Source organism: Chiloscyllium punctatum, chromosome 12, assembly GCF_047496795.1.
Source record: "Chiloscyllium punctatum isolate Juve2018m chromosome 12, sChiPun1.3, whole genome shotgun sequence".
Taxonomy (NCBI): Eukaryota; Metazoa; Chordata; class Chondrichthyes; order Orectolobiformes; family Hemiscylliidae; genus Chiloscyllium; species Chiloscyllium punctatum.
In genome coordinates, this window is record NC_092750.1 from 27,226,307 (window position 1) to 27,239,816 (window position 13,510).

At 41.9% G+C, this 13,510-nt stretch overlaps 1 protein-coding gene across 1 annotated transcript in view; it reads left to right on the forward strand.

The window, feature by feature from the left end:
• Positions 1-401: 401 nt before the first annotated feature.
• syn2b (synapsin IIb) overlaps positions 402-13,510 on the forward strand; it is a 402,961-nt gene continuing 389,852 nt past the window's right edge. The window contains exon 1 of the mRNA XM_072582178.1: positions 402-1,097. Within this exon, the coding sequence (XP_072438279.1) occupies positions 802-1,097 (296 nt within the window). The 5' untranslated portion in view covers positions 402-801. The remainder of the gene's footprint in view (positions 1,098-13,510) is intronic.

Sequence of the window (13,510 nt, forward strand, 5' to 3'; positions counted from 1 at the left end):
ATTATTAAAGAACACAAATTTTTAAAATGCTGTTTGACTATATTTAATGGATTATTCATCTGTCTATTGATTACTGTAACATAAGGGCATTGCAGAGAAAACATATTATTGAAATCTTATTGGTAAAATAATGAAATTTAGTTGTGCCTGAGAATAACCTTTGGAACGAAATTCAAAGGCGTTGCATATTGAGAGGTTGCTGAGTGCATTTGTTAGCCATGGTTATTGGAAAGCTATAAATAAAACACATTGTGGCACATCTGTTTGTCCTGTGACGATATACATATAAATTTAATCTGTTCAGCTTTCTTTTATGCCCTGCAACTAAAAAGCAGGACTAAAAAGTCAGCAAGAAGTGTAGTCTATGTCCCACCTTTTATCTGAATATTTATGCAGGGGATTGACTGGCTGCCATGTGACAACTCCATGCCGCCTATAACATTCAAGAGCACATCACTCGGAGCGTTCTGGATCGTGACAGAGGATGCAGTTTGCATTTGACTGCTAATCAGGCAGTGGCTGGGTCTGAGCAAGGCTTCAGTCAAGGAAGGCAGAGGAGAGCAAAGGCGTTGGGCTCTGTGGCTACAGGCTCAGCAGCTGTGCCAGGGAAACGTCAGCATATGTGCGGATCTGATTCTCCAGCTGAGCACGCTTGACAGACACAGATATAAAGACATCGCACAGGAGCTTGCTCATTACGCAGGTTCGCTTCTGAAACTCCCCTGTCCAACTGCTTGGCGCCCAGCCTTGCTGTGTGTTTTTTTTGGGGTGCTCCAGGTTCCACCGTAAGATTCTGCACAAATGATGAACTTTCTGCGCCGGAGGCTCTCTGACAGCAGCTTTATTGCCAATTTGCCAAATGGATACATGACTGACCTGCAGCGTCCAGATCCCCCTCAGCCCCCACCGCCGGTTTCCCCCACCCCAGAAAGGAGGCAGTCGAGCCAGTCTACCGGAAGCAGCTTCTTCAGCTCCATTTCCAATGCTGTCAAGCAAACTACGGCTGCTGCGGCTGCCGGATTGGTGGAGCAAACATCCACCAGCGCTGCCAAGAAAGCCAAAATTCTCCTCGTCATTGATGAACCTCACACCGACTGGTAGGTACCCCCTGGGTCTGCTCGTTCAAGGCAGCTTAGCACAGCGTTGTGGGCAGTGTCCCCTGCTAAGCAATAGCGCAAAAAAAAAAAGCACTCACTAAAATTGTATTCTTGGAGAAATAGCTTCAGTGTCATTGAAAAATATATGTCTGCGTTTGAAATATCGTTACAAGGCTTAATAAATGCTCTATTTTTGGACACATAATAAATGTAAAAAAGGCAGTTGTAGATTCTCAATAAATTGTATCTATTTCCTTTTTATTTAGATAACACTAGGACTGGGGGGGGGGGGAAAGCAGTGATTTACTTGAGTTTTCAGTAACAAGCGGTTTGTACTTGCTGCTTTCCTCCTTTTTAATATTGATTGCTGTGGAGGAATACTCCAGAGGGAGGAGGGGATATACCCAAAGTGCTCCTGTAACTCTCATGAGTCTTTACAACCTTCCACACTGCACTGCAGAGCAACAAACCTGTGTTTTCCAGCTCTCTGAACCATACTTCCCCTACAAGGCAGCAGTCACAATATGAAAAAAAAACATTTTTATTTTGGCCGAAACATTACATACTGTTAGATGACTATTACATCAATACACACAAAGCTCTTGAACATAAGCACTTCATATCTGGCAATGGTATTTCACTCCAAGGCTGGGGTTTCCCTCTTCATTGTATAGGTGTCTTGTCAAGAAAGATCAATGCAAAACAAAAATCGTTCAAGTGATCTCTGGGCTGAAGCAGCGTTCTAGAAAGCCACAGACATTCATTTGCTTTTGAAAGCAAACATATTTTTAAGTGACATTTATTGTTAGCTTGAACTGTCTGAAATTATAAAATTATGTGTATATCACTTAATTTAGCTTTTGCTGCATGCTGTCTAGCCACAATTGCTTGACAATATCAGTATTTTAATGTTGTATTAGAGATTGAAGCGTTTGTGGTAGGTCCATCCTTTTCATTATACTAATCAGTACTCCACTCCTATTTATTGGGATTGTTTCTCAGCTGCTGCTCACCTTTCTGGCCCAGCGTCTTTGTGCCCTCCTGTATTTGAGTTGTTGTGTTACCATGACACCTCTTGCCCTGTTGTGAATGATGAGTAGGTTGCACCTGCACAGATGTTGTTATACCCATTCTTCCATTACATCATTTCCAAATAATTGAACTAATGTTACATTGAGGCTGATAAGCCCTCAGTCTTGTTATTTAAATGGAATTTCTGTCATGGCAACCAATGCTTAATTAAATGAACAATTTGATTTGGACCACTGTCATTCTATGGATTCTTAAAACAAGCAATTAATGATATACGATTAGTCAGTCAATTATAAAATTTATAGAGATTGCTAACGGAGGTGTTTGTCACGAAAACTTTGTTTTGATATAACTGACATTTAGAAGGTTCTTTTTAAACATCAATACATTTATTGTGATGTTAGAGAATTCATTTTCAAAATGTCTATTATGCACTTTAAAAAGGTGGATTGTTCTGAGTATAAAATGTCAGATAACCTGACCATTTTCCTCCAGACACAAACATCGATGGAATTTGAGTCTACCTTAAGAATTTAATCATGGCAGGGAACTTCAAAAAAAAAGAATTTCACTGTCAGATAATGTGGGAGCTTATATTTTGTTTTTGCTATTCTTGTTGACTGCAAAATCAATATGTTGTTGCTTAGGTTTCAGAAAGTGTTAATCTGGATACAATGCATTTCAGTTTTTGCTCATCCACACATTTATGTTTACTGATGTGTGAGTATTAAATGCAATAGAACATTACAGGGACAATGTCAGATTCCTCACAGAGACTTTGATTTATTAAGTTTTATATTAATTTCATATGTTTTTCTTTTATGACATTGCTGAGTCAGTTCCTCATCATTATACAGTAACACCGGACTTTATCTACAAATGTAATTCATTAACCAGCTCAAAGGTGGTATGGTTCTCAAATGATTGTGGTTAATTGTTTAAAATAATTGTATCACATTCCTGTTCACTGCAGCATTATTGGGTGGAATTAATCCATTTTGACTGAGAAAACTTATCAATACGTAGCAGGCAAAGTTGTCCTGAAAAATAAATTTTCGTGCAAGATTACAACCAATGTACAAATGTGATTTACCTAAATGAAGAAAAGTAAAATCATTTTACGCTAACGTTCAAGAAGAAAAATGAAAAACAATAAATTATAAATCATTGTTGAATAAATTGGTATTTTTGATTAATCAAGTATGTTAATGGCACGCAGTCTGCTTTTGGACCCCTGTTTATAATTTAATGAATGAACTGTTACAGTAAATATAAGAATATGTTTCCCTTGGATTCTCTCTTGCTTCTCCCGAGCTACAAAATTCAATTGCCCAGTTACAAAGTGTATGAAGGTTACGATAGTCTTTGACCTTATATAGTTGCATAATAATTGAAACTAAGCTTATGTATCTTTGTTATTTGCAAATTCTAAGTTGTGAAGTTTCTTTTTACTTATGAAGTAAAACATATATTAATACTCATCTGTGAGATGTAGATGCTGCAGGTAAGGTTGGTGTTTATTACACCTCCCTGATTGCCCTTGAGAAGATTGTTCTTTTTGATCCACTGCAGTCCTTTTATTGAAGGTACTCCCACAGTGCAGTGTTACAGGCAGTTCCAGGATGTTAGTTTCATAACACCACAGAAGTCTATTGCACATAAAAAGCCCTTCAACCCATTACGTCTGCACCAGTCAAAAACAATCACCTAACTATTCTACTCTCATTTTCCGCCACTTTGCCAATATATGCCTTGGCATTGCAAGTGCATGTCTAAATACTTCTTAAAATAGATCCTGGAATGATGAAGAAACATCAGTATAAGTTTATGTTAGATAGTGTGTGATTTGCAGTGAAACCTGGAGATTATGGTGTTTCCATTCATCTGCTGCCCTTGTCATTCTAGACAATAGAGCTCAGGGGTTTGGGAAGTACTGCTAAAGATGACCTTCTGAACTGGAAATTGTACATGCAGATGGTAATCATATCAGTGGTGCATAGAGTAAATGTTTTAAGCTGATGGATGGGGTGTCAATTAGGCAGACTGCTTTATTCTAGGTCATGTTGAATATTGTTGCAGCTGCCCAATCCAGGCAGGTAAGGAACATTCCACCACACTTCTGATTTGTTGCGTGTTGGAGGAGAGGGTTTCAGAATGAAAGAAGTGAGTCATTTTACCACAGAACACCCAGCCTTTTGTCTGCTCTAGCAGATGTAGAGCATAAGCTTATAGGAGTCTGAGCACTGCAGGCTTTATCGAGATGAGGCAGAGTCAGACAGGAAGTCTGGAAAGGTTCATCTCTATGTTGAGTTCATTATTACAGTAAATGCTTTTCATAATCGGTGAGGTGAGATTTGTGCTAAGCATCAGCAAGATGCCAATTGACGGTGATTACCAATTGTTAGATACCTTGTTAGGCACCACAACTTGCCTCATTAATATTCACCCTTCCATCTTAGCAAGCAATCTAAATGTCAGGGAAATCTGGCAAAGAAGCCAGAGTGTATACCTGGCAGATTCAGCTTGCTGCTTGCTCCAGATGCCTTCCATTGTTGGACAGGAGTCAACATCATCTCAGGGAATGGTACATGGGCACCAGCCAAACGTACACCTCCTCCATGACCATTGGCAATGGAACCAATCAACCGATCATGAGCATACGGGCATTTATACTACGACCAGCAATGTGTTGTGGACACACAGACTTGCATTGCAGGGTACATCAACTAGCATTGTGAGACTGCATTAAGGACACTAAGTGGGAAGGAAACAGCTCATTGACGGGGCCAAGCTGTATTGTAGGGATGCTCGCTTGCTTTCTTAGTACTTGCTCACTTTGTGCCTATCAACATGCTCCCAGCAGCCCTACCTTTGCTATGTCCATGGAGACAGCCAGGTGGTCACATGACTCACTGCACTGAGCAATGAGAACTGTTATGTCTCTTATATTTGCCTGTAGCTCCTGTTCCTCCCTGTGCATATGGATGAAGTCCCTGATTGCCAACACCACAGAACTGTCTCCTGCCTGGGGCTGAGCTTGGTCTCTGACAGTGCTCTGAGTGCCAACTCCTTGGCCATGTCTTCCCTGTAGAGCTCTTGCAGGGAAGTGCTCATCACATTGTATACCCACCCTCTCTGTGCCTGCACTTCCCACCAAGGTGTCAGTATCAACCTGGTGGGGAGTCAGCCTTGCTGATTTTTCTCCTGAAGCTTAAGTACCCTTGTCTTCAGAGGATGAGGAGGGTGATTCTTCCATAGCTAGATAGTCTGACAGAATCTGCAAGACAGAAGAGAGAGAAGGCGATGCAGCCAATCTTTAGAAATGATATGCAATGACTGAGAGTGACACTGGGCGCTAATGGAAGAGTAGCAGTGGAATAAGGAGTTGTGCTTAGTCATTAGGTGGTGTAGGAGTGCTATTGGTCTTGGTCTGTGAGGGCATGAATTCTCTATTCATGGGGGTGAGAACATTGACGTCAGGTGCCCTCCAGCCATACAGGCTTCCTCTGTCCTGTCATGAGCTGTCTTCTCCTGTAATGAGGAACAGGGGGAAATTAGTGACATTACAGTGGGTGACATAGCTATTAGTGCTGGTGCATGTTGAGGAAAGATGGGACAGAGATAGATGAGAGCGACACAATGCAAGTAGGATTAATTATGTGAGTTGTTAAGATACAGTGAGAAATCCAACTGGACCTTTGTTATTAGGGACCCTCAAAAAAAACACTGACAAATCTCTGGATTAGCCAAAAACAAAACTTAATGGGCTGTCTTATCTCAGGGTCTGAGTAATGGGGCTGTGGTGAGATGAGTGCTAAAATTGGGCAAAATGTTCAGTGGACCCTATCTCAATGTTGAGATCATCTCGTTCAATCTTGGATTATTTGCTCAAAAAAGCAGTGTGGTGAGATTCTTTCAAGGCAGTGATGAGTTTCCAGTGACTCTCATTATTGCTGAGTGTCACTTTATCAATGGCCCAGTCTTTGGTCAGAGGATCACAGCACAGTAAGTGCTGACACCCCCTTGCTTACAGTTCTGGTCACCACACTACTAGAAGGATGTGGATGCTTTGGAGAGGGTGCAGAAAAGATTTACCATGATGTTGCCTGTTATGGGGCATTGTAGCTATGAAGAGAGGTTGGATAGGCTGGGTTTGTTTTCACTGGAACACAGGAGATTGAGGGCAAGCTGATAGAAGTTTGTGAATTGCACAGATAGAGTGGAAAGTGAGGCTTTTTCCCCAGAATGGAGGGGTCAATTACTCAGGGACACAGGTTCAACGTGTGGGGGAGATGTTTAAAAGAAATGTGCAAAGCAGGTTTTTCTCACACAGGTTGGTGAGTGCCTGGAAAACATTGCCAGAGGTGGTGGTGGAAGCAGACACAGTAGCAGCATTCAACAAAATCCTCTGCTGAAAAGGGGCAAGGATCCAACCGACTGATTCAAATTTCACCTTCCTGCCCCACCTGCTGCTAACAGTGACTACTGGCCATTGACTGCCGTGCCTTTACCGCGCCTTAATTTGATGCCTGGTTATCCTATTCTGCAGTGTTTCTCTTCTCTAAATTCAAAACATGCCTATCATAAAACAATTTTTAGGCTAGGGTGTTGTCTGATTATTTTAATTGAGGCATTCAACAATACATAAGCTAAAGATTTAACATTCATGATGTTAAAATGATTAACCAGGTTTATGAATTCAGCTTTAACCAATCCATTGTGTCCATCTCTTAAATAATTTCTTGTACTTAATAATCACAAACAAACTTTTAAATTTAGATTTTTTTTAGATTTGAAAATTATCCATAATGTACAAGAGTTCTCTGGCACTTTCCTTAGGGCAGTAGGTCATTCAACCCTCAATATTATTCTGCCATGACTGTGGCTGATTTACATTTCAATTGCATTCATCTGCCTTGCTCTAATATCCTCTAATACTTTGACCTAACAATAAAGTATCAGTCTCAGTTCTGAGCATTTTAGCTGACCTGGCGTTCACATTCTTTTGAGGAATGAATGTTGGATTTCCATGATAATTTTTTTTTAAATGCACTTTCACTCTTGAAAGATCTAGCTCTAGTTTTAAAATTATGGCATCTTGTACCAAAGTTCCAACCATCAGAGGAAACAATTATATTTAGCCTACCAAGTTCCTTCAACATTTTAAATAGGTGAATTAAATCAACACTCTTCCTTTTACTGAAGGCAAGTCTACATGACATACTCTACCCTTTTATAACTTAACCTTCCAAATGTTGGTGTATTTCTGAATCAATCCTGCACCCCTTCCAAGACCAAAATATATTTCATGAAGTTTGGAGCTCAAATTAAATGCAATATTCTAGATGGGGTCATATCAAAGTTGTAAGTAACATCCTCAGTGATTGTGGTAAAGGTAAACTCTTCATTCTTGTATGATGTGAATGGTTTACCACTATCATCATGCAACAACTCTCCACGATCATCTGGCTGTTTCTGATCCATGTGCTGCCTCTCCGTGATGGCAAGCGAAAGCACAGCCTTAGTTTAAACATGTACTCTGACAGCCAACTCAACCTCACCACCACTTCTCTCAATTCTCCAATGTTGTTAAATTATAGCCTACTTATCCAACTTCCAGTGCTGGATGAGCAAACATTTCTTCAAATTAAATATTGGGAAGAGTGAAGTCTAACTACTGAATGCTTTTAGTCTTGGCTCAAAGCTCCTTTTTTAATTACTGACTCTATCCACCTTCCTGCCAACACAGACAAATAAGTCACAACTGATACCGAAATGAGCTTCGGACCTTTTATATTCATGGCATTTATCTAGACACCCGTAATATCATTCACCATTGCTCCTGCCTCAGCTCCTCCATGCCTTAACACTAATTCAATGCACTCCTAGTTGGTCTCCCACATTCTACTCTCTGTAAATGAGGTCATCTAGACCTTTGCTTATAACAAGTCTTGATCCCCTATCACTTCTATGCTCGGTGATTTCGTTAGCTCCTCACCCAGCACCATCTTGATTTTGAAATTGTCATTCACATTTTCAAGTCACTCTGCATTCTAGCTCTTTACAATCTCCTCCAGCCCCACAACTCAGAGGTATCTGTGCTTCTCTGCAGACTCTTTTTTTTGCATTCCCAATCATAATTCCTCTGCCATTAGTGGTCGTGTCTTCAGTTGTCCAAACTCTAGAAAACCCCTCTCTCCCCCTTTTGTGTACCAGAGCTCACGTTCCTACTTTAACACCTTTTTGAAAACCCACCTTTTTCACCAAACCTTTGGACATCTGATCCGTATCTCCTCATGGAGCTCAGCATCACACATTGTTTGATGATGGTACAGTCAAAGCCTTGGAATATTAATTACATTAAAACACTATTTGGATAAAGGTCATTGTTGATACAGACTCTGCAGCTGAAACATTGATTTTTTTTTTCCCTCTTAAGTGCCCTGGAATTCAAGTTTAAAGCAAAATTTATTTCAATTTAGAGATGATGGTGAGCAATTAGAGTGATTGTCTGAGAAAGGGCAACATGTGCCCATCCACTTAAACTGCTGCCACTCATGTGGAGCTAGAGCTCATCATTTGGAGTGAGGGAAAACTGTCAGCGTTGAGTGACTCCTTGAAACTCTTTTCCACGTGCTGCAAGAAGGACATCTGTCTGTTCAAGCAGGAGCACAGTTAGACCCTACTCTTTGAAATATTATTTTCCATCTTAAGAGACCACAGTGGACTTGCAATGAACGTTAAAGCAAATAAAGAGAAGCAATGCCACAGGTCTCTCGCAAACCCAGACTACCACAGCCAATTTCCAGTTTTGTTTTGTCTTCTCATTCATACTCACATAGGTGGGCAGACCGCCATGCGAATATCTCTCACAAGCTGTATCCAGTCCTGGGAGCTCTTTTAACAGCTGTTTAAAACCAACAGTTTACGATTTGTCCCGATTCCGTCATTTCAAATATGGAAAAGTAGCCTGACCGTTCTCTCAGTGGATCAGAACAAGCCATCAGCTCAGAACAAGCCATCAGCTCAGGGAACTCTGTACAGAATCCCTTTCACAAAATGTTTTCAACACTGACAGACAGAGATCAAAGGGTGCAGTCACAATGAGACTGTAGGAGATTACAAGTGCTACATGAGGGCTGGCGCCTCCTTCCAGCCTACATCGCCCAAGAAAAGGATCATTGCATATCTGAGCATGTTGCAGAATATTTGCATTTCAAGGTGAGAGGATTCAATTCCATGTCCCTGTGCAGCCTGGTAGAACTTGCATTTGCTTTACATTTTATGCCTACAGGTGAAGATTTTACCTTCACCTGTGATTATTTCTGCTTCACAGAGAAGGCTACCTTTAATCTACAATGACCAATGACATAGTCTTGTTTGTTTGTTTGAGACCAACATTTGTACCTCACACAGTTGGACTCTGCACACATTTCACATACACAATGTTATGATTACAGATCCCTTCAGCCTGTACGCTGCAAGTACATGATTGATACAGTTGCCCCTTGAAGGGCTTCCCATCTCTCAGAAGTGGATCTGATGTGTGGGACAGAAAGAAGACACTAACTCTGCCCACTCTGCGTCTGGTCACAGCCATTTTCCATTTGAAGTTCGCATCTCAAAATCAATTACATTTGGAAGGCAACACTGGTTATATTTGGTACAATGAGGTTCATAGTCAGCCTGCTTGTCAAGGTAGCTCCCACCCCACCACAACCCATCTCCATTACCCCTTGGTCAGCATGTCACTACCAATCCCATGCATGTTTCTACGTACCACCTCGAATTACGACTGCTGTTCTCAACCTCCAAGCTCAGTCCCTACAGTTTAGTCCTACATGCTGTTGTGCTGCACACAGCTCCCCCACCCCATCAAGGCCGCAGTGGTTGTGACCACCTGATTAATTCTACACCCGCCTAGCAGATTGCCATGTCCTATTGTCTCCCCCACTTCCTGATTTCACCGTCATGGACGGTGATCACACAATGCCCTTGACTTGGAGAAGTGTGAACCCTGCTGGCTGATGGAAGACCACCTCGATATGATTGAGGATAGCATTCCTTCGACTTTTGATGCATGTGCGTCAAACAGCCGTGCCATGTGTTTGCCATGAGATGGCTGGTGCATGCTGTATCTGTGAAATTGACATGGGATAGTGCTGTATTGCCACATGCCCACCCCCTTGTCTGATTACTGCTGACAATCATGACAAGCTGCTGGGCTGTCTGTTTGAGCTAACCAGCATAGCGAGTTGGTTTTAAAGGTGCAGCTGAGGGTCAAAGTGCCAATAAGCAAGCCAGAGTATCTGTGAGCATTGAAGAAGGCACATAATGAATGAGGGATAAGAAAGGTATGACTAGGCCTGAGGTCCCTGAGCCAGCCCATGAGATGGGCTACTGTCTCTCTGCACAAAGTATCTTGGCAGCAGCATTGCAATGAAAGATAGCAGTGTAGTCTGAAGTGCAACACTGAGGTGTCAAAACATAAGGAAATTGGATTGGCAATACATCATGAAGATATGGGGTGAGGCTGGTACATATTGGAATGCCAATGTCTATGAATGGGCTATGTGTGCAGTCACTGCCCCTGTAACCTGCCCTGAGATGATAATATGTGGTGCCCAGGATGGAAGTCCAAAGGAGCAAGTGGTGAGTGCAAGTCAGCAGGTATCTGCTGTGACTTTCATGTCACCATCTAGTTTCTGTCCCAGTGGATGGGAGATCAGAAACTGTATAATAACAAAGTGAGATTCAGTGATATTGAGATAATTTGTGCTAATACGTACAAATAGGCCTCTTGCAACCCACTAGCAAGAATCTCACCTTGCCATTGACATCAAGAAGCTCCTTGTTAGAAAGCTCACCCAATTTTCCCAACTTTCTCATCATGGGCTGTGTAGATTCCATTTACAGTTGTTTTGTCATTGGCCATTGGATGTGACATGGTTTACAGGAACAATTGGCAGCTTAATAACAAACTAATTTTGCTGCTAAGTCAATTTATTCCTCAACCATAGGCAAACAAGGCTCTTTGAAAGCAATCTCCTAATTTTATAATATCTTCTCGGAGATGCTAATCAAGGATGTAACATCAATTTCAGGGCATTGTGACCAAATTCAACAACTGGATCTGGATATAGGTTTGCTCACTGAGCTGGAAGGTTCATTTCCAGAAGTTTTGTCACCCTACTAGGTAACATCTTCAGTGGGCCTCAGGCAAAGCAGGTATATGATTCCTGCTTTCTATTTATATGTTTGGGTTTCTTTGGGTTGTTAATGTCATTTCCTATGATGATGTCATTTCCAGCTCTTTTTCTCAGGGGGTGGTAGATGGGGTCTAAGTCGATGTGTTTGTAGGTACAGTTCCGGTTGGAATGCCATGCCTCGAGGAATTCTCATGCGTGTCTCTATTTGGCTTGTCCAAAGATGGATGTGTTGTCCCAAAGTGGTGCCCTTCCTTATCTGTATGTAAGGATACTCGTGAGAGGGGTTCATGTTGTTTTGTGGCTAGTTAGTGTTCATGTATCCCGGTGGCTAGTTTCTGCCTGTTTATCCAATGTAGTGTTTGTTACAGTTCTTGCACAGTATTTTGTAAATGAAGTTAGTTTTGCTTGTTGTCTATATAGGGTCTTTTAAGTTCATTAGCTGCTGTTTTAGTATGTTGGTGGGTTTGTGGACTACCATGATGCCAAGAGGTCTGACTAATCTGGTAGTCATTTCCGAGATGTCTTTGATGTGGGGGAGAAAAATTAGGGTTTCTGGACATGTTTTGTCTGGACGAGAAAAGAAAACACATCCAGAAACTCTAGCCACTCTGCCCCACATCAAAGACATCTCGGAAATGACTACCAGATTACTCAGACCTCAATCTAAGCTACAAATCTTCTCAACTCGCTCAACAACTGGATCTCTAGCAGCCTAACCTGCAACCCTTAGAGGTTGTGTATGGTTTATTTTTAACTTACTCTCACGTGTAGCCACATTTATAGAACAATACAACAGGCTGCTGCTTGCCACAACTAAGCCCCTCCTTTTCAAGGATTTCCCTCCCATAAGAAGGTAAAAACCATAGAGTTCTAGAGTATGGAAACAAACCCATCGGTCCAACTAGTCCATGCTGACCATATTCCTAAAACCAAACAATCCGATTTGTGAGTTTGGCCCATATCCCTACAAACCTTTTGCTATTCATGTACTTATCCAACTGTTTTTTAAAATGTTGTAACTGTATCTGCATCCATCAGTTTCCCTGGCAGTTCATTCCCATACTAACCACCCCATCTGTAAAATAAAAAAACTTGTCCCTCATGCCCTTTTTTAAAATCTTTGTTCTCACGCTTCAAAATTTCCAATGGACGCCATCTATGATTTTGCTGATGACACCACCGTGGTAAGACAGATATCAAACAATGACTGGTCAGAACACAGAAAGGAGATATAAGGCTTGGTGTTGTAGTGCAATGATTACAACCTCTGTCTTAATGTTGGCAAAAGTAAAGAACTGATGATTGACTTTGGAAAGGAAGGGGGAGAACATACCCTTAATTACATCAATGGAGCGGGGGTTGAGAGCGACAAGTTCCTAGAAGTGACAATAACCCGACAATCTGTCCTGGTTCCCCCCACGTAGATGCAACAGTCAAGAAGACACAACAGTGTCTGTTCATGCTGAGCTCCCTAAGCTGCCTGTCCATAAAGACCCTCACCAACTTTTACTGATGCACCATAGAAAGCATATTGCCTGGGTGCATAATGGCCTGGTATAGCAACTGCTCTTCCCAGGGCTGTAAGAGTGGCACGGTGGCTCAGTGGTTAGCACTGCTGTCTCACAGCACCAGGGACCCAGGTTCAATTCCAGCCTCGTGCGACTGTCTGTTTGCACATTCTCCCCGTGTCTGCTTGGGTTTCCTCCAGGTGCTCTGGTTTCCTCCCACAGTCTAAAGATGTGCAGGTTAGGTGAATTGGCTGTGCTAAATTGCCCATAGTGTTCAGGGATGTGTTGGTTGGGTGTGTTAGTCAGGGGTAAATATAGGGTAGGGGAATGGGCCTGGTTGGGTTACTCTTCGGAGGGTCGGTGTGGACTTGTTGGTCCAAATGACCTGTTTCCACACTGTAGGGATTCTAATTCTAAACTACAGAAAGTTGAGTGCACAGCCCAGAGCATCACGGAAGCCAACCTCGCAGCCAGAGACTCAATTTACACTTCCCGCTGCTGCAGAAAGACTGCTGACATCATCAAGGACCCCTCCTACCCCAGGAATATTCTCCTACAATCTTTTGCATCAGGCAGAAGATTTAGGAGCCTGTACATGCATGAACAAGTTCTAGAACAGCATCCCTGCTGTTAGTGGACTGATGAATGGACATTCTTTCTTCAA